The sequence below is a fragment of the Hypanus sabinus genome, chromosome 16, assembly GCF_030144855.1.
Source record: "Hypanus sabinus isolate sHypSab1 chromosome 16, sHypSab1.hap1, whole genome shotgun sequence".
Classification (NCBI taxonomy): domain Eukaryota; kingdom Metazoa; phylum Chordata; class Chondrichthyes; order Myliobatiformes; family Dasyatidae; genus Hypanus; species Hypanus sabinus.
The window spans coordinates 84,982,528-85,003,042 of record NC_082721.1 but is presented as its reverse complement, the minus strand read 5'-3'; the positions used below and the strand labels follow the sequence as shown (position 1 = coordinate 85,003,042).

General features: G+C 45.4%; 1 protein-coding gene across 1 annotated transcript in view; it reads right to left on the bottom strand.

The window, feature by feature from the left end:
* LOC132405928 (voltage-dependent P/Q-type calcium channel subunit alpha-1A-like) overlaps positions 1-20,515 on the bottom strand; it is a 393,641-nt gene that overhangs the window by 186,178 nt on the left and 186,948 nt on the right. Inside the window, exons 16-19 of the mRNA XM_059990909.1 lie at positions 19,008-19,080; positions 16,294-16,411; positions 15,047-15,114; positions 12,271-12,377 (exon numbers count right to left, since the gene is read on the bottom strand). Coding sequence (XP_059846892.1) covers positions 12,271-12,377; positions 15,047-15,114; positions 16,294-16,411; positions 19,008-19,080 — 366 coding nt within the window. The remainder of the gene's footprint in view (positions 1-12,270; positions 12,378-15,046; positions 15,115-16,293; positions 16,412-19,007; positions 19,081-20,515) is intronic.

The following is a 20,515-nucleotide window of genomic DNA, read 5'->3' as shown; positions in this document are numbered from 1 at the left end:
ACCTTTACAACCCACCCCCATTCTTTCCTCCAAATCACCTTAAAATTATTTATTTACTTATTAAGGTACAGCACAGAATAGGACTTTCCGGCCTTCGAGATGCTCCACCCAACAACCCCTATTTAACTCTAGCCTAATCACGGGACGATTTACAATGACCAATTAACACACCAACCTGTACATTGTTTGGAATGTGGGAGGAAACCAGAGCACTCGGAGGAAATCCACACACTCACGGGGAAAACATAAATCTCCTTACTGACAGGAGCAGGATTTTTACCTGGGTCACCTGCACTGTAACATGTTATGTTAATCACTATGCTACCATGCCGCCCCAATATCGGCCATTTCTGCCCCGGGGAAAAGACACTGACAGTTCACTCTACCTACACCTCTGATCCTCAGTGTCATCTCCAAGGTAACAGCTTAACTGTGGCACAGGCACTGTGATAGAACTGCCTCACCCTAGTTACATTAGTACTCCCACCTGTAGCATCATGGAAGGTCTTCTAGAGCAGGACAGTGAGAATATTGGCCACTTTAGGTAACCACTGGCTCTGATTCCAGTTTTGGAGATATAACGTCATTAGTTAATGTTTTCAAAGGATGGGGGCTTTTAGGCCAACTTTTAGTGCCTAACTGCTCTTGAACAGAAATGCCATCAGAGCACTTTTGGAGGGTAATTTGAGGTCAACCAAACTGCGTCATAAAGATTCGACAGGGTACTAAGGACAGACCCCCCCCCCCCCCCAATAACTTTAGTTAACCAGATAGGTTTATTTTTACAATAGGTTCAAGTTTACTTTTATTCTAGCTATATTTAATGAATTGAATCTGCCATGAGAGTACCTGGACATTTAATCTGTGCCGAGATTATTGCACAGTATCTCTGGATGGTCACCTCCTTGTAACCCAGGCCTGAACACCAGGAGTGTTTGTTACCAGAGACTTAATCTCCAGTGGAGACGCAAGAGACTGCAGATGCTGGAATCTGGAGCAATGCACAAAACGTGGATCAGCTGTGGATATCATCAGTGTTTGAAGGGATGGCTGCAGATCACTCTCAAAAATGCACCAAGCGATTGATTGATTGATTCATTCATTCAATTTGCAATACATCATGCAATAGGCCCTACTGGCCTTTCGTGTCACATCCCCCAGCATGACAAAAACCCAGATTTAACCCGAACCTAAACATGGGACAATTTACAATGACCAACTAGCCTACCTGGTATGTCTTTGGCCAGTGGGAGAAAACCCTTAAATCAAAATCCTTCCTAATCTACCATGTAAATGCAAAAGGTCTCATTGAAGGACTGGACTTCAGCCTCTGAAGGCCTGGGCCCAAAATATCCCTCTCAACTCCAGTTTTAAAAACAAATTATCCTTTTTTTTGTGGGAACTTGCTGTACTCACATTAGCTGCTTTGCTCTCCACATTACATCAACAACAAACTTTAAAAATCCTCATTTGCATCAGGATGTTCAGAAGGGGATGTGCACTCCACTGGGAGGGGGAGAGGGGGCAGTGTTTCATGGTGTAGTCAGTGCTGCCTCCCTCAGGGTTCGCTCAGCGGGACACAGGCTCTATTAAGATTTCGATGGGCTTTTGATTTCTGGATTATATACATGTACAGTGTATTCTTCATTGTGTATTTTACAAATATTCTAAATGTGTTGGTAATCTTGTATGTGTGAGGAACAGGCCTCAAGCTGCAATGTCACTGGGGTCGGCTGGCGTTCCCCACCGGGGGGTTATGTGGCGTGGAGTCGATGATGGAGTCTGTGCTTATGCTGCCCCTCAGCCCCCACAGTGTTTGATGACATGAGTTTTGGTCCCTTTTATTGAGTGGCTTACAAGTGTGTGTGTGTGCGTGAGAGAGAGAGAGAGAGAGAGAGAGAGAGAGAGAGAGAGAGAGAGAGAGGGGGAGGGAGAGAGAGAGAGGGGGAGGGAGAGAGAGGGAGAGAGAGGGAGAGAGAGAGAGAGGGGGAGGGAGAGAGGGAGAGAGGGAGAGAGGGAGGGAGGGAGAGGGAGAGGGAGAGGGAGAGGGAGAGGGAGAGGGAGAGGGAGAGGGAGAGGGAGAGGGAGAGGGAGAGGGAGAGGGAGAGGGAGAGGGAGAGGGAGAGGGAGAGGGAGAGGGAGAGGGAGAGGGAGAGGGAGAGGGAGAGGGAGAGGGAGAGAGAGAGAGAGAGAGAGAGAGAGAGAGAGAGAGAGAGAGAGAGAGAGAGAGAGAGAGAGAAAGAGAGAGAGAGAGAGAGACTGAGACTGACTGACTGACGGACGGTATTGTACTTTGCACCTTGACTCCGGAGTAGCGCAGTTTAGTCTGGCTGTACTCATGAGTATTTATGTATAGTTGAATGACCATTAAACTTAAATTGAATTGAAAGGAGCTGGGGAAATGCAAGTCAATTTTTTTTAATGAACTTATTTTGAAAATGTTAAAGTCATCCATCTCAGTTAAAGTGATGTTCTCTCACTCCAGGTGGTGAAGTGGGTGGATGGAGGATAACATTGATCTTGATTTGCTAATGTGCTTCTACCCTTGAGATTATATATATACTCTGTCCTTGGAAGCTGAGAGGTGATAGGTGGAAAAGGGAAAGAGCTGAAGAAGGAGGAATCTGATAGGAGAGGAGAGAGGAGCATGTGAGAAGGGGAAGGAGGATGGGCACCAGAGGGAGGTAGGAGGAAGAGAAGAGACAGAATGGGGAATGGAAGAAGGGGATGGGGAGAAGTTAGTGGAAGTTAAAAAAAATCAATGTTCATATTGTCAGGTTGGAGTTTACCCAGGTGGAATATAAGGTGTTGCTCCTCCAACTTGTAAGTGGCTTCATCTTGGCAAGAGAGGAGGCCACGGATTGACATGTCTGAATGAGAACAGGGATTGGAATTAAAATGGTCGGCCACCTCGAAATCTAGCTTGTTGTGAATAGAGTGAAGGTGCATAGGTGCTGCCTGACCTGCTAAGTTCCTCCAACATTTTGTGCGCATTACTTTGGATTTCCAGCATCCACAGGATCTCTTGGGTATGTGTATATATCTCACTGCTCCAAATAAATCAGTACAATCTGTGCCCAACTCTTCCAGACTTAACATCTGCCCTCTGGCAAAACCAACTGAGATTGTCCACTTCTAAGTTGTGTGATTTACATTCCATTTGCTTTATCACTAAACAACTATATTTGCAAAAGGCATTTAATCAAAATTGCTGCATAAATACTGGTGATACTCCTGTAGTAATATAAGACAGATCTGTAACTTATAACTGTTTAAATGTTGGTTTGTAACCATTTTCATATTTTTTATAAACAGCAAGTGGCAATTATAGACCAGATTTGATAGAATTTGTTGCATCTCAGCACTGCCATGTATCATATTACAAACACACAAAGTTATTCCACAGTACACAAGGGGTTAACTTTTGCCACAGGTTTTATGGATGTTCCGAGAGGAAGCTCTAGTCTTTTGGTTTTGTTTCTAACCTGCACTACATGGATACTTACATTTGAGTGCAGACATCACTGTTGAACACTGAGGTCCTAGGGGAAGGGGCTCTTACCCGGGCTCTTACCCTCTCTGTACTGTCCAGACATGTGGAGAAAGTGTCAGAGTTCAGAAGAATGCTCTCTGTTACCAAACACATGAAGTGCACACATTCCGGCATTTGCTGATTCGTGACTGTCCTGGTTCCACTGGGTTTTCAAATCTTCAGCTAATTTAACTTCAGATAAAAATCAACAATCTCACTTGGGAAAAAAAATCAAATTAAATAATATCAAATTGCCTTCAAGGTTTGAGTATTGGATTCTGCACAGAGTAGGATAATGTCCATGTTTTAGAACCAATGTTTCAAGGAGAGCCAATCACGTGATCCACGATTGATGGTGCTAAAGCGAATTCATTAACTCTGCTTAGTGTTATTGCGTGCTGTCTCCGTGTGTGAATTCTGTGGGCAGTTTCCCTTATCTTGCAGCGAGTGACCCACCTCCTGACTTCCCAAGGAACTTCTATCTCTGCATGTCAGGATTAAGATGACATACTCTCTATGGATGAGTGCAGCTCCAACACCATCCAGGACAGAAGAGCCGGTTTGATTTATGCCTAATCCACCCACCTTAAACATTCCCTCCACCGCTGAGACAGCATGGCTGCACTGTGCACCATCTGTAAAATGCATTGCAACAGTTCATCTAGACATCTTCCTCCAAAACGCACAAACCGTACTGCCTAAATGAACATGGGGTCACCAGCTTCTGCTGGCATTGTTGGAGATAAATCACTCCTTCTTCCTCATTGCTGGGTTTAAACCTTAGGGCAATGTGGGACCACCGTCACCACAAACAACAGCAGTGGTATAGGGCGGCGGCTCAGCACCATCTCTTCAAGGGCAATCATATATGTCCAACAAACTATGGTCTTGCCAACCTTTCATACATCTTGAGAATGAATAAACGGTAGAGAAGGAAGTGGGTCACCCAGTGGGGTTGGTAGCTATAAACAACAGAAGTCCCAGAAAACTCCACAATCAAAGAAAGGACAAAAAGTCCTCATCAAATGACCCAAGACTCCTAAACCCAAGTTTTAAACAAAATTGTTCAGGGCTCTCTCTGTATTTTATATGAAATGATAGACTACCCGCCACCATACCACAACTTAGAAAATTGTTTCACTTCTTACCCTCACTCAGGCACTGGAATGGAAAACCATTATAGAAAGGTCCACCAGCTCTCTCCCAAGTGGTCACAATGGACCACTGACCGATGGACACCTGATCAGAGGTAAACACGTGCTAGCACTGCGTGTGAAACACAGTAGCAACCATGCACTGTGCTCCTTTCTTGATTTGGATCAATGGCACAAAATTTTACAAGGAAGGATCAAAGCGCAGCCACTTCCGTATTGCATTACGATCAAAGATAAATATCTTCGCTGAAGGCACAGGGTTTAGGACACAGAGGGGAAAATAAATCAAGATTAGTTGAAGTGTTAACATTTTAGCAACAGTCTGAGGTAATTAATGTTGTCCTTGATCTCAAAAGAGCAAAGAATCAAGATCGAAAACAAAAGGCCCCAGGCTCTTGGCCTTTCTGTGTAGCAAAACATATTCTTTTTTTTAAAAAAAAAATCCAATACTCTAACCGTTCAATATCATGTCACAAAACTGAATGCCAGCCTGGCATTTCTGAAACAGGGATCTAAATTTGAGGCTCCCTTTCAGCCACGAGGCCTCTTGGACGGAAGCTGCCATGCAGCCAAGCCAGGAAAGTCAGGTTTATCTATAAACATTGTCATATAAAAAACATACAGTTAAAAAAAAAGTCACAAACATTAACCAGTAGATTGGTACACAACATCATGTTCTGAATGCCTGCAGCCTGGAAACAAAGTCATGCAGTGAAGGGCAAGGAACAGTGGTTCCGAGCTGGCTTGGCCCAAAGGCAGCAGTATCACAGGATACAAAGGGCCAGCACATCTCCCAGTCCTTTCATCCCGTAGCTTCATTTGGATGGCATTCCATAGGCAACAGCAGTCTCCAGTATTGTATCCAAGTAGTGTCACCCTTGGCACTGGGTCACACACTATCAGCACCAGAATTTCAGCCCATGTTTGAATTTCATCCTCCACTAACACCCTACCTGGTTAGGAATTTATTCTTTGCCACTTCTAAAAGCATTGATTTGGCAACAATCGGACTTCTGAAGGAATGAAATTCTGAAAGTGGAATGAAGAGGACTTCTTTCGCTGGCTGAGGATGTGTCTCTGCCCCCCCCCTCCCCCCGCACCTTCAACCGTTCCCAATCTCCAAAATGAGGATTTAGAAGGGTAATATTATGATCTGATGTTAGGGTGTTTTCTTTGTGGTTAGGACATATAGCAAATAACCTCAGCAACTAACTTCAGCCACCAACCTTCAGATCTGAATATAGTCTGTAGATTAAATTTAAAATGGAGCTCTGGACAATGGACTCTTAACAGTTTGAACTTTCAGTTAATTGGAATGCTGATTTAAAATTTATTTGTGCCTGTAAGAGTGGGTGCGAAGAAGAAGGTGTAAAAGTTACACCGAAATCGAAAGAAAGTATTGCAGATGCATTGTAAATATAGAATTGTCCTCTGACATTTAGCATATAAAATGTCATGTAATGTTGGGTCCAGCAGGCCTCTTCCTCCAAAAGGGTCTCAACAAGGTGCCTGCTGTGTCTCATTTTGTTGAATAAAGAGAATATTTATATCTACCAATACGTTTCTCCAGTGATTTTGCTCATGCGACAACATCTGATATAATATTTCACTGATAAATGATAGATTAAACACTGGCCACTGTGTTACCGTAGAAATAACTTGGCAATGGTGTAAAGGATTCTTCTGCTGGTATCAAGGTTCAAATGAACTTTTAGTTTTTGAGATTCCTGCACATCTGTTTTGCCACAGTGGTTGCCTGAATCTACACAATCTCAAAGTACTGCAACATTCTGAGGAGCCTTCCACTGCCTCACCCACGCCAGGCTCAGGTAAATAACCTGTAGCGAAGAGCAGTAAGCAGATCATCTCTCAGCTTCCCTCTACAACCTGAGGACAGAGTTGCCTCAGCAGCGACAAACCAAGACCACATGCACCCCAAGTCTCTTCACCTCATCTAAAGACACTTAATGTGGTTAGCTGAGGCTTTATAAGGCATTGGCCAGACTGTACTTGGAGTATCGAGAGCACTTTTTGACCCTGATCTAAGAAAGGATGTGCTGGCATTGGAGAGAGGTCCAGAGGAGGCTCACAAGAATGGTCCTGGGAATGAAAAGGTTAACGTATCAGGAGTGTTTGATGGCTCCGGGACTGTGCTTAGGGAATTTAGACGAATGGGGGGGGGGGGGGGGGGGAATCTCATTGAAACCTATCAAATTTTGAAAGGTCAAGATAGACTAGACATGGAGATGTTTCCTAAAGTGGGGTAGTCTAGGAAAAGAGGGCACAGCCTCAGATTACAAGATGCCCCTTTGGAACAGAGATGAGAGGATTTTTTTTTAAAGCCAGAGGGTGGTGAATCTGTGGAATTCATTGCCACAGACGGCTGTGGAGGTCAAGTCATTAAAGCAGAGGTTGATAGGTTCTCGATTAGTAAGGGTAATGGGGGAAGGCAGGAAAATGGGGTTGAGAGGGATAATAAATTAGCCATAATGGAATGGCAAAACAGACTTGATGGCTAAATGGCTTAATTCTGTTCACATATCTTATGACTAGAATCGGCCACTCTCCATGCCATGTGTTAACCTGTCCCAGGGGATTCTGCAAACGTTGAAGCAAAAATCTCTGCAACCACTTTGGATCAATATTCCCGGGATCACAATTATAAGGATAGCACAGGCACAATGAACAGAATGCCGTTTCTTGTCCGACAAAACCTCTATGCTTCCAGAAATTAGATGGGCCAAATGGTCTATTTTATTTGTTCACTAAGCAGAAATCTGAGGAGTGGTCATAATGGGTGGTGGTGGGGGGTGAAATTCGATAAACTTTAATGAGAGAAATTAATGGACACCAAGCCATTGCAGTAAAGTCATCATTAACACATAATCTGTGATAATATTTCGAAATATCTTCTTGTTTTAAACAGTTTAATTGTAGGTTCAGTATTGATGACATTGACTTAGCAAATAGAATTCTCTTAATTACAGTGTGAAAGTGCCCATTACAAAGTGTTTATTTGCAACGTTACAGTGACTGTATTCAAGGAATGTGTATGAATATCGATCTCTCCTTCCAGTGAAAAAATTTTCCCTCCCCCTCTGTCTTCTTCTATTCCGCACTGTAGCCTCTTACCTCTTCTCCTTACCTGCCTATCATCTCCCCCAGGCCCCCCCTCTTCTCCCCTTTCTCCTGTGGTCCACTCTCCTCTCCTATCAGATTTCTTCTTCTCTAACCCGTTATCTTTTCCACCCAGCTGGCTTCACCTATCACTTTCTAGCTCTCCTTCTTCCCCTCACCCCCCCTTCTTATTCTGCCTTCTTCTGCATTCATTTCCAGGCTTGATGAAGGGTCTCAGCCCGAAACATCGACTGTTTACTTTTTTTCTGTAGATGCTGCCTGACCTGCTGAGACCCTCCAGCATTTTCTGTGAGATGCTCCGGATTTCCAGCATCTTCAGAATCTCTTGTGTTTATTAATTTAGGCCAAACTGATCTCCCATGGGATTGTGACAGTTTGTCTTAAGCTACCAGTGGCTAAGGTGGAATAATACTTAACCCAAAACTAAGTCTATTCTCTCTCCCTGGCACCTGTCTGAAACTCAGCTGAATCCTGACAATACCTGACTCTGACCCTGTTGGTGAAACCTTCATCAACCCTTTGCCTCCTCTGGTCACGACATTCCATAAAGTCACAGAGAACCACAGCATAGAAACAGGTGCTTCACCCATCGAGTCCTTGGCAGCCCATCAAGAACCCATTTCCACCAATCCCACCAGGGCAGAGTATCACCACTGATTTTATGTGGAAGATTATCCTGGAGGGATCAGATGGCCTTTACTGCTCTTAATATGCTTATTGGAAAGTGGCGGATCTATTCAATTTGACACTTGATGTTACCTTCCCCTCTGTGCCACACCAAGCTCTCCAAACACTGAGCACCTTTGTGGCTCTGGACAAATACCCCATGAGCCAGGATAGGGATAACCTCTGTGCTCTTCATTGTAATGCTTGAACCAGTCTTTCTTCCCCCTGCCCTAAGTACACTTCTAACTCTTTTCATTCTCAGGATATGGGCGTCTCTGCCCACGTTGACATTTAACGTGAAGTGCTTATTAAGAGAACTTAAAACTGCTCACTAAGGCAGAACTGTACCATATTTCACAGCGTCAGAGACCTTGATACTTCAATGGGTCTCATTTTCCTGCAAGTGATCTGTCAATGATCCTGCTCACCTCCCATGTTCTCTCTCACCACTAACGACAAATGAAATGTTCTTGGTTGGATTCAAAGCAGTTGGATAACGACAAGGAGGTAACCCATTTTGCTTTTAAGCACCAGACAGGTAGAATTTGCAATGCAACACCTGAGACTGTGGAAGCAGAGTCAACAGGCGTCTTCAAAATTGAAGTGAGATAAATTCCAGAAGGAGTTAAATTGAAGGAATGTGGTGTAAGAGCAAGGCAGCATCAATAGTTAATTTTTCTTTTGGAAAACCAGTGTGATCTCAATGGGCTGAATGGCCCACTCCTGCGCCATGATTGCAGGCATATGTATCCCACAGGACAATGCACAGATCTTTAAAAATGTCGGAGCTTTGGTCAGTAAATCACCAGGGAAATATTCACTCAGAAAGACGAGACTGCTGCATGAGGAATGATTATTTTACGTTAAGAAATATAAAAAATGATTTATGTTAAAGAAAGATGTTCCTGTATTTAAATTTACATTTAATAACATGTAGTTAGAGATACAGAGCACAACTGGCCTTTCTGGCCCAACAAGCTGTTCTGTCCAGCAGCCCACTTTCACCCCAGCCTAATCACAGAACAACTTACAATGACCGATTAACCTACTAAACTTTATGTCTTTGGGCTGTGGGGTGGGAGGAAACCGGGGCACCCGGAGGAAACCCACATGGTCACAGGGAGAATGTACGAACATACGACGGCCCCGGAATTGAACTCCAAAACTCCAGAATGCCCCAGGGTGTCATTGTGCCACTAACCGCTACGCTATCATGATGCCCCCAAGTACGTATGCCTGTTCTGAACAAGTGGATAAGATTAAAACTGGATGCATCTGAGTGGCAGGGGGCATGCAAGAAAAATGAAGTACTAATTTTGAAGTTTCATCCAGGTTCAGATTGGCCGTGTTCGATTCAGACTTGGGTTGAATTTTAACTTTACATCTCATCTCACAGCTTCAGTTTTCAGGATTCTTAGAAGTTTTATTTGACAATAGAAATAAATCCTCATTGGAGAGATTCTGTGGAAGGTGGCCTCTTCGATCTCTCGCAGAAAAGCAACGAGACTGATCTCACAATAAAAAGTTTTGGCTGAGCTGAGAGTGGCCAGCTTTCTCCATGGATCCAGCTGCAGCAGCTGCTGTTTGAGAGGCAGGAGGCTATAGGTTGAAGTCCTTTACACACAAAGATCTAGGTTGAGTGCTGAGAGATGGCTGCTTTCTCGGAAATGGCACCTTTACTTGAGATGTTAAGCCAAGGTGTGGTATCTGGATGTAAACGATCCCACCCACCCTGTTTTAAGAAGAGCAGGTCAGAAGTACCTGGGGTAAATATTCAGCCTTTTATAAATTATCTGGCCATTATGACACTGGAGCTGACTGAGTTAAAACTGGCTGCCATGTTTCCCTTACAACACAAACGAATTCTGCAGTAACTTGGTAAGTCAGGCAGCATCTATTGAGGGAAATCCGCAGTCAACATTACAGCTGAGACCCTTAATGTCAACTGCTCTTTTCCCTCCATAGATGCTGCCCAACTTGCCAAGTCCATTGCTCAATTTCTCCTGCATCTGCAGAATCTTGTGTCTGTGTTTCAGTTACAACTGGCACCTGCTGTAAAGCACTCTGGGATGTCCCGAGAGTCGCTCCTGAAACGCAAGTCTTTCTCTTCACCCCAACTGTTACTGTGGAGTCAGTGTCCAGTTTCAGGATCCCGCCTTCCATTTCAGCAGGCAGGGAGAACCTGTGGTGGTAGTGCTGGGGCTGGTGGTGTGGAATGGCAGAAGGGAATGATCTTGGCTTCCAATTAGGACAAATACTTTGTTGGCATCACTTCAAAGGCACCATGATTAAAAGTCACCATTACAGTTCTACAACACCTTTTAACATATCCTAAGGTGTTTTGCAGTCCTTTTCAAGTTTGGTCCCTTTCATGTACTAGCTAATTTAGACTCAGCATGCTCCCACGAAAAATAATGGCTAAATCATAATGTTGTTGAGGGTGAATACTGGCCAAGATGCCAGGGAGAACTGTCCCCGCAAACTAACACAATGGGATGTTTTAGGCCCAGCTAAGAGAGCATTGGTTTAACATCTTATCTGAGAGTCAGTCCCTACAACACTACTGCACTCTCTCAGTGTGGCTCTCAGACTGGTCTAGAACCTTCTGATTCAGAGGTGAGGATGTGACCACTAAGTTGTAGCTGAAATGGTCACTGTGATTTGATTCTGGGAGGAAAGAGGACTCTTCAAGTAGGAAGAAACCAAGGGTCAGGAATGTATCCTTGTTTGGCGTGCTAATCCACCACATACAAATGGCTGGAATTTGCATTTGCTTCTGAAATCTGGTTCCACACAAGTTCAGCTTGTCTACCAAGGAGGAATTTCAACCCCTTAATGTTGCTTTGATACAAATCAAGTGGCCTTCTAACAACGGGAGAGACACCTCATGCAATCTGACTCGACCTCTGCTCCCCTATTAACCAAACTCAGCCTAGGAATGGATGCCAAATCAGTGATTTTATTTCTTCTAGATACGTTGCAATCTTCATTTACTTTCCAATATGTTCTGCATTGCAGTAGAGCTCACTTTACATAGGCCATCCCCATCAGATGAAGAGACAGATTTGAACCAGCAATGTGTTCCCATCCCTGGGCTGAAAGGAAAGGTCACAAGTTCAATTCCTCCCATTCTCCCATTTTACTTCAAGGTGCCAGGGAGCTGACCTGCTTCTGGGAAATATTGATGATACACCCTACACTGAGATGAAGGGTCCTGATTTCACCCCTCATCAGATTAAGAGGACCAGAGCCTCACCCCACAGCGAATCATACAGGCAACGTTCCCGCTATACAATGGTACTCATTTTGGCACTGTGCCACCTGGTACCCAGCAGACAATAGTGGGTATAGACTTGGGAAGAGGACTGGATAACATCATCCAATTATCACCAAGAAGTGCTTTTACTCAAAAGTTTGTGGATGTTTAAATTCTTTCCCCTGGAGAACTGTGGATACTCAAGTTGTTGAACATAATCAAGGCTGATTTGTGGACCTAGAGGCAAACAGAGAGAAACAGGCAAGGCGTGGTACCATCCACACTATTGAACAGCAGGAAAGGTCAGCTTGAAGGGCTGAATGACTTGCTCCTGCCCCTGTAATTCTAGACAAAAAAAGTCGCTCACCAAGCAGTACATCCAATCAACAGTTTCAAACTTGTCACAACGGAATCAGCCACACCGGCAATGCGTGTCCTTACTCCTTTAAGCACAGCCATTATTGCAGTACCAAATCCACGTTAATCAGGAGCACAACATCAAACGTTAACCAGACTCCACTTACGCAGCGATCGAGAGATTGGCAGCCGACAGCGGGCTCACTTCCGCCACTTCCTTGGCCTTTTGCAAGGCAAGCTTCTGATTGGCTGCCTCCTCCTCTTCCTGTTCATCCTATTGTGACACATTGAAATCACCTATGAGCGACCTAACCAGACTGTCGAGAGACACAGAGCAGCAACGGTAGTAATACCGTACGCCAACTGTCGAATGGCTGCAATACTGGCTGTTGCAAACTGCGACATTGAAATATAGCACCAGTGTGATGCAGCTGTTAATCACCGCACCCAACCATCAATCAGCCATGTCAGACTTACCTCTGAGTTAGTAAATGGTTGGGTCCACGTACAAGGAGAGTGCTTCAGTGGGTACTGAGTGTGGTATTAACGTCTTAGGAGCTGTTGGATTACACTTAGTGGCCACTTTATTAGGTACACCCGCTCGTCAATGCAACTATCTGATCAGTCAATCATGTGGCAGCAACTCAGTGCATAAAAGCATGCAAGCATGGTCAAGGAAGGGGGGTTCAGTCTACATGGGGAAGAAATGTAATCTCAGTGATTTTGACTGTGGAATGATTGCTGGTGCCAGACCGGGTGGTTTGAGTATCTCAGAAACCGCTGATCTCCTGGGATTTTCACACACAAGTCTCTGGAGTTTGTAGAGAATAGTGCGATAAGCATAAGAATATCCAGTGAGTGGCAGTGCCAGGGCAAACAGGCCTTGGTCATGAGAGGTTAGAGGAGGATGGCCAGATTGGTTCAAGTGGGCAAGAAGGTGACAGTAACTCAGGTAACCACATGTTGTAACAGTGGTGTGCAGAAGATGATCTCTGAAGGCACAACACATTGAACCTTGAAATGGATGGGCTACAACAGCAGAGGACCACACTGGTTTTCACTCTTGTACCTTGTAAAGTGGCCACTGAGGGTATATGCTAAAACATAACCCTGTCTACCCTCTTGTACGTCGTGGCAGTACTGTGGAGGTAAGCAGGGGAATACTTACCCCCTCACTACAGAACACTGGCCCTTACTGCGCTCCCAGCTCTGCCATTCAGCTACGCAGTTTGGTCACAAAGTACTGGAGAGGCTCACAGGGTCAGGCAGTGGGAGGCCGAGGGACTGACAACGTTTTGGGGCATCACAACTGAGGGTGTGGAGGAGGTGAGGGGAGAGGGTCAATTTGAGGAGGTGAGGGAACATGGTCAGTTTAATGAGGTGAGGGGAAAGTGTCTGAGGGGGTGAGGGGGGGAGGATCAGTTTGAGGAGGTGAGGGAGTGGGTCAGTTTGAGGAGGTGCAGGGCAGATGGTCAGTTTGCGTAGAGGGGGGAGGGTCAGTTTGAGGAGGTGAAGGGGAGAGGGTCAGTTTGCGTAGAGGGGGGAGGGTCAGTTTGTGGAGGTGAAGGGGAGAGGGTCAGTTTGCGTTGAGGGGGGAGGGTCAGTTTGAGGAGGTGAAGGGGAGAGGGTCAGTTTGCGTAGAGGGGGGAGGGTCAGTTTGAGGAGATGAAGGGGAGAGGGTCAGTTTGCGTTGAGGGGGGAGGGTCAGTTTGAGGAGGTGAAGGGGAGAGGGTCAGTTTGCGTAGGGGGAGGGTCAGTTTGAGGAGGTGAGGGAGTGGGTCAGTTTGAGGAGGTACAGGGCAGATGGTCAGTTTGAGGAGGTGAAGGGGAGATGGTCAGTTTGAGGATGTGAGAGGGGAGAGGGTCAGTTTGCGTAGAGGGGGGAGGGTCAGTTTGTGGAGGTGAAGGGGAGAGGGTCAGTTTGCGTTGAGGGGGAGGGTCAGTTTGAGGATGTGAGAGGGGAGAGGGTCAGTTTGCGTAGAGGGGGGAGGGTCAGTTTGAGGAGGTGAAGGGGAGAGGGTCAGTTTGCGTTGAGGGGGGAGGGTCAGTTTGAGGATGTGAGAGGGGAGAGGGTCAGTTTGCGTTGAGGGGGGAGGGTCAGTTTGAGGAGGTGAAGGGGAGAGGGTCAGTTTGCGTAGAGGGGGGAGGGTCAGTTTGAGGAGGTGAAGGGGAGAGGGTCAGTTTGCGTTGAGGGGGGAGGGTCAGTTTGAGGAGGTGAGAGGGGAAATGTTCAGTTTGGGGTGAGGGGAGAGGGTCAGTTTGAGGTGAGGGGGAGAGGGTCAGTGAGGAGGTGAGGGAGTGGGTCACTTTGGGGTGAGGAGGCAGAGGGTCAGTTTGAGGCAGTGATGGGGAGAGGGTCAGTTTGAGGAGATGAGGGTGAAGCAGGGCGATAGGTAGGAGGGAGATGATGGGCAGATGAACCAAGTAGGGGGAGCAGGAGGAAGAGGGTAGGAGTTGGGAGACAGAGGCTGGTGGGTAGTAGGTAGACAGAAATAAATAAAAGCAGATGGAATCAGATTTGGAGGGTAGGGGAGGGGAGTGGCGGGGTGGAAGGGGAAGACTGGAGGGTGATGTGGAGACATGAGGGTACAGATGGTAGAATCTGATGAATGAGGAAGGTGATAAGAGGAACCAGGTAAGGGCAGGTGCAACTGTTTGGAGCAAAACGTGGGATACCAGGCAGGTATAGTGGGATAGACAGCTAGAACCAGGTGAAGGAAAGGAACAAAACCGGGTGATGGAGAAGAGCTGGAAGTGGGTTTGGAAGGCATGTGTGGATCAGGCAGAGCGACAGGAACACAGGAAGTATGGGCTATGTGAAAGTGGAAAACTCAGTGTTCACATCATTGGGTTGTGAACTACCCAGGTGAAATATGTATTGTTCTAGTTTGTGTTTGACATGGCAAACAGCACTACTGTTAGTACAGAATTGCAGTCTTATACCTTTGTCAGCTCCTGTGCATTGGCAAGGTTGTCCACAGCAATGGCCAAGAATACATTCAGTAAGGTATCTGGTCAGCCAAATGAAGGTCAAAACAGGAACAGAGCAGCGCAAAGCAAAACACCCATACGAGATCAAATCCCAGTCATTGACAGACAGATATGGTTGTCAGATATTTGTTCTTAATTATACGGATCAAAGGGGGAGAATCTAGCATTGTAAAAATGTTGAGCCCACAATCCAGTTCTGCTAAATAAGAACTGTTGGGAACAGGGTTCAACATGAGTCATAACATTGTAAGATACTTAAGTAGAATTAGGCCATTTGGCCCACTGAGTCTACTCCACCATTCAATTTCCCTCAACTCTATTCTCCCACCTTCTCCCTGTAAGATTTAATCTCTTTAGCAAACAAGCACCTATCAAGCTCTGCCTCAAGTACACCCATTGGCTTGGTCTCCATAGTCCTCTGTAACAATGAAATTCCACAGATTCACCACCATGTGGCTGAAGAAACTCCTAAAAGAACTTCCTTTTTTAATTCCAAGGCTGTGGCCTCGGATCCTAGAATCTCATACTAATGGAAACATCCACTCTACGTTCACTCTTCCCAGGCCATTCAGAATTCAGTGTGTTTTAATTAGGTTCCCCCTTATTCATTTGAACTCCATTGAGCACAGGTCCAGAGCCATCAAACGCTCTTCATACATTATGCAATTTATATCATATACAAGTAACAAATAGCTTCTATCCTGGATCTCCAGAGATCAGAAGATTCAAGTGAAATCTTCGAAGGCACTTTTTATTGACCAACATTCATGAACAATTAGTGAGGGACCTTGCCAATGAATGCCAGATTGATGAATAGATTAAAGGAAGGAGACTGTGTTCAGGTGGGTGAGGAAGAAGGAATAATAAAGGTCCCCGTTCATCCAGCACATGCAGCTTGATGTAAAATACTACATCTTTACAACAACTAATAGGAATATGTTGGTGTAGTATTCCACATTCCCTGACATGGAAATAATTGGCCAGAAGGAACTACAGTCTACAAATTAATGTATTTGGATGAATAAGGGATAGAGAGAAGCAGAGATAAACCAGTTGCCTTTGTTCCCCCCCCCCCCTCCCCATGTTATGGACTGTAATTTCTCATGGCCAACAAATATAACCTGCTCTATCAGGCTGGAGCCAAGCTCTTGGGAAGTTAGACTGATGCCAGACTCTGTGCTTTGAAATGTTAAGGATACAGTTGCCGAAGAGAGTCAGGACGATGAAGTAGACGGAGGAAATCATCCCTCTGTTGACGCCACCCTGGGATTCTATACCGTCATACATCACCACGTTCCAGTCTTCACCCGTCAGGATCTAGGAGCAAAGAAATGTGACTGTCACTCATCACGCTGTTTCTTTTGCAGACCTGGGGTAAACAGGGTTGCACAGAGCAGTCCTGCCCAATGAACTTTACACAGCTCTGCAGCTTCCTAGGATGTTTGCAACTGCGGGGACCCGGAGGAGGCCATCTTCCGAAAATGTACAAGAATTTGTCTAACCTTTCTCCACTCCTAGAGGGACCATCCCCGAGATTTCGGAGTTAGCATTCCATCCCCATGATTCTGATCTTCAGACACTCACTGTCGACTGGGAAGCAGGAAGGCAGACGGAGCGTGGGGTTGGTGCAGCAAACTCTTCACTGACTCCTCCTCAGCCCGGGTGGGGCAGCCATGCAAAAGCTCCATCCATCTGCCCTGCTCACATGCACCCTCACCAAGCTGGACTTACAACAGGGTGCTCCAGGACAGGGAGACAGAGAGAGAGAGTGAGACAGAGAAACAGAGAGAGATGGAGAGGGAGAGAGTGGTCTCTCCCTCTCCATCTCTCTCTGTTTCTCTGTTATACATTAATTATAATATACATATATTTAGTGTACTCCCCAGCACCAAGAAACCTGGAAGCGGCAATGCACTATGTGTGACAAGGACAATGTTTTAATTGAAGTTTAATAATTTAATTTTTCACAATGCAAATACATTAGTTTTGAAAAAAAACTACTTGGCAGGAGACAAGGATTAGGGTTGGAACCGAGGAAAGTGCACCGCAGACCAGGCCTTTTGGCCCAACATGTTCTGCTGACTTTTTAAGCTGCTCCAAGACCAATCTGACCCTTCCCTCCCACATAACCCTCCATTTTTCTTTCAACCATTTGTCTACCAAAGAGTCTCTTAAATGTCCCTGACGTATCTGTCTCTACCAACATGTGCCACGCACTCACCACCCTGTGTGAAAAACTGACAGGTCCCCCATACTCTCCTCCAATCACCTTCAAATTATGCCTTCTCGTATTTGCCATTTCTGCCCTAGTTTCTGACTGTCTGCTCTATCTAAGCCTCTTATCATCTTATATGCCTCTATCAAGGCAACTTTCATCCTTCTTCATTTCAGAGAGAAAAGCCTTAGGAATCCAGTGAAGACTCATATCATTGTGACGAGATGAAACTGGGCTGTTATTCACTGGTTACAGCTTAACAGGCCAAAAGCCTGAGGAAAAAAATCATCACCATTAAATATGGTTCAATTGGCCATATTAATTGCTTGCACAACACTAATTGGTTGGGTGAAGTGCTCTGGGGCTTACTGATGTAAATGACCACTTAAAAATACCTCAGATTACTTAATTATTTAAAGATTTAAATCAACACAATTTTTTTAACCCGCGACACAAGTGAATGGAGGGAAGTTCTGTTGTGCTTACTTGTGGCAAATTTAGAACATAAAATAATGCACACAGAGCTGTACCGAAATATGCCTTTTGCTTTTGTGCTTCACATTCTGTGTTTTTCTCATTTTTTGTTGCAGTTGTGCGTGGGAGTGTGGGGGTTTGATGTTTTTCTTTGAGCGGGTAGGATCCATGGCTCTTTGCTTTGTGACTGTAACTGGGGAAGATGAATCTCAGGGTTGCATGCTGCGTCCGTACATTGATAATGACCTCTGAAAATCTTAAACCTTTGAATACAGCACAGTACAGGTCACATCTTCAGTCCATGACTTTGAGCTGACCTTTTAACCAAGATAACCAAACTTTTAACTAAGATCAATCTAACCCTTCCCTGCAACATAGTCCTCCATTTTCTTTCATCCATGTGCCTATCTCAGAGTCCTATAAATCTCCCTGATGAATTCACCTTGACCACCATACCTGGCAGTGCGTCCACGCATTGATCACTCTTTGTGTAAAAATCCCCCCCCCCCCCCCGCAACACTTTCCTCAAATCATCTTCAACAGGGTTAACTAAAGGTGTTATTCTCTTTTCAAAATGTACTTTTCACGACCGCAAGACCCCACTGGACATTAAGAACTTAAAGAGCTGGACTTGGTACGGACTGCGACAGAGAGGAGTCAGTGCACAAAGGTGATGTGTAGTCGAGTAGTGAGTGATCATTTTAGTCACTTTCCTTGTGATCACAGCACCCTGCTGGTCCTTGCTCATAGTAAGGACCAGGCCTCAAGCCGTGGTGTCACCCATTTCGGAGTTGGATGCTCCATCACAGTGCTCGAGGTGGTGCGATGCGGCGTCCATGCGGGAGTCAGTGCTGCCCCCTAGTGTTCACAAGCAGTAGTGTGTTCGACTGCAGACTGCTGCAACGTTCATCGACTCGGGGACTTGGACTACACGTTTTTTGTGTGGCTGTTTTTTACTGATCTCTTCTATGTGCTTACTCTCTTGCATGTGCTATGTGTGTGTGACTGTTGACACTGTGTTTTGCACCTTGATCCCGGAGTAACGCAGTCTCATTTGGCTGTATTCATGAACAGTATAGTTGAATGACAATTAAAAATTCAACTTAAAAACCTTGGCTCTCTCAACCTATTGTCGTGGGACATGCTTTTTAATCCGAGCAGCATCTTGGTGAACCTTGACTGCATCCTCTCGAAAGCTTCTACATCAAGTTTGAGAGCACTTACCTGAAACACAGTCATTATTGCTGCAGGAAATGTGTCAAAGTTGGTGGAGGGTGTGCCAGTCTCAAAATTAAACCTGGAAAATATAAGAAAGAGGGAATCAAACTGTGTTTTTATTTTACCTTTTCCATTAAAATGGAGAAATGTGCTGATGTTTGCAACAGTAATGTTGAATTGTTTCTGAAATCTGATCTTAAAGAGACAAGGGAGGCCATTCACTCCAGCAGGTCCATGCCAGCACCTGGGGGAGCAATATCATCAATTTCTCCACCCGAATCCTTCAAATTTGCTCTCCCTCACAGGGAGTTACTCACCATCTCCCCTTTTGATTCATTTTATAGCATGAGACATATGAGGGGAATTAGGCTGTTCGGCCCATCGAGTCTACTCTGTTATTTCATCATGGTTGATTTATTACCCCTCTTAACCCCATTCTCACACTTCCTCCCGTAACCTTTCAAAGGCCTATCAACCTCTGCTCTGAATATACCCAATGAGTCGGTCTCCACAGCCTCCGGTGGCAATGAATTCCACAGATTCTCCACTCTCTGGCTAAAGAAATTCCTCCTCATCTCTGTTCTAAAGGTACATCCTCATACTCTGAGGCCATGCATTCTGGCTCTGGACTCCCCTACTAGAGGAAACATCATCTCCATGTCCACTCTATCTAGTCTTTCACTATTTGACAGGTTTAACAACCCTAAGATTGTTATAGCCAGTGGTGGCAATGGGGACAAGCTCCTACTACCTATTGAATGCTCCTAATGGTATGCGCCTCAAATAGCCTCTGACAACCAAATCCAGCTCCTGGCCTTCATGTGTGGCTTAGCTACTAAGCCCAGTGGAACCATTTTGCCTGACAGGAGAAGGGGCAAAGGTGGGTTACTGGAACCTTAAAACCAGTTGCTTCAGGCTGATGGGGCTTGTCAGCTCATCCTGGAGAAAGGAAACTCTGATCTCTAACCTCGGCTGCCTTACAGCTATACCTGCTCACGGGGAAGGCTTCAGGAGTAACTCCAAACGATAAATCCAGAGCTGGAGTCCCTGAGACAGTCCCACATTGAGTTCAATGCTGACTGGCAATTCCTGTGATGCTGCTGGTGCCAAACTGTATTGGCCTCTGCCGTTCCTTTGGGTTCATCAGATGCAGGGAGAGGGGGAGCTTGCTACATGGGCAACAGCTTGCACTCCATATTGTACTGGACAGGCTTGCGTATATAGACAGCTAGGATCAAGGCCTCAGCTCAGTTAACGTGGACAGATCGGGCCTCCCTCCTCATTCTTCTAAACTCAAGTGAGTACAGGCCCAGAACTATCAAATGCCTCCTGATACATTAACCCTTTCAGTCCCAGATTAATTCTCATGAGCCTTCTATGGACCCTATAGAGATAAGATTAAGATTAGCTTGATTTGTCACATGCAGCGAAAGCGTTAAAGCATTTGGTGAAATGTGTTGTTTTGCGTCAACAACCGATACAGTCCAGTGATTGTGATGGGGCAGCCCACAAGT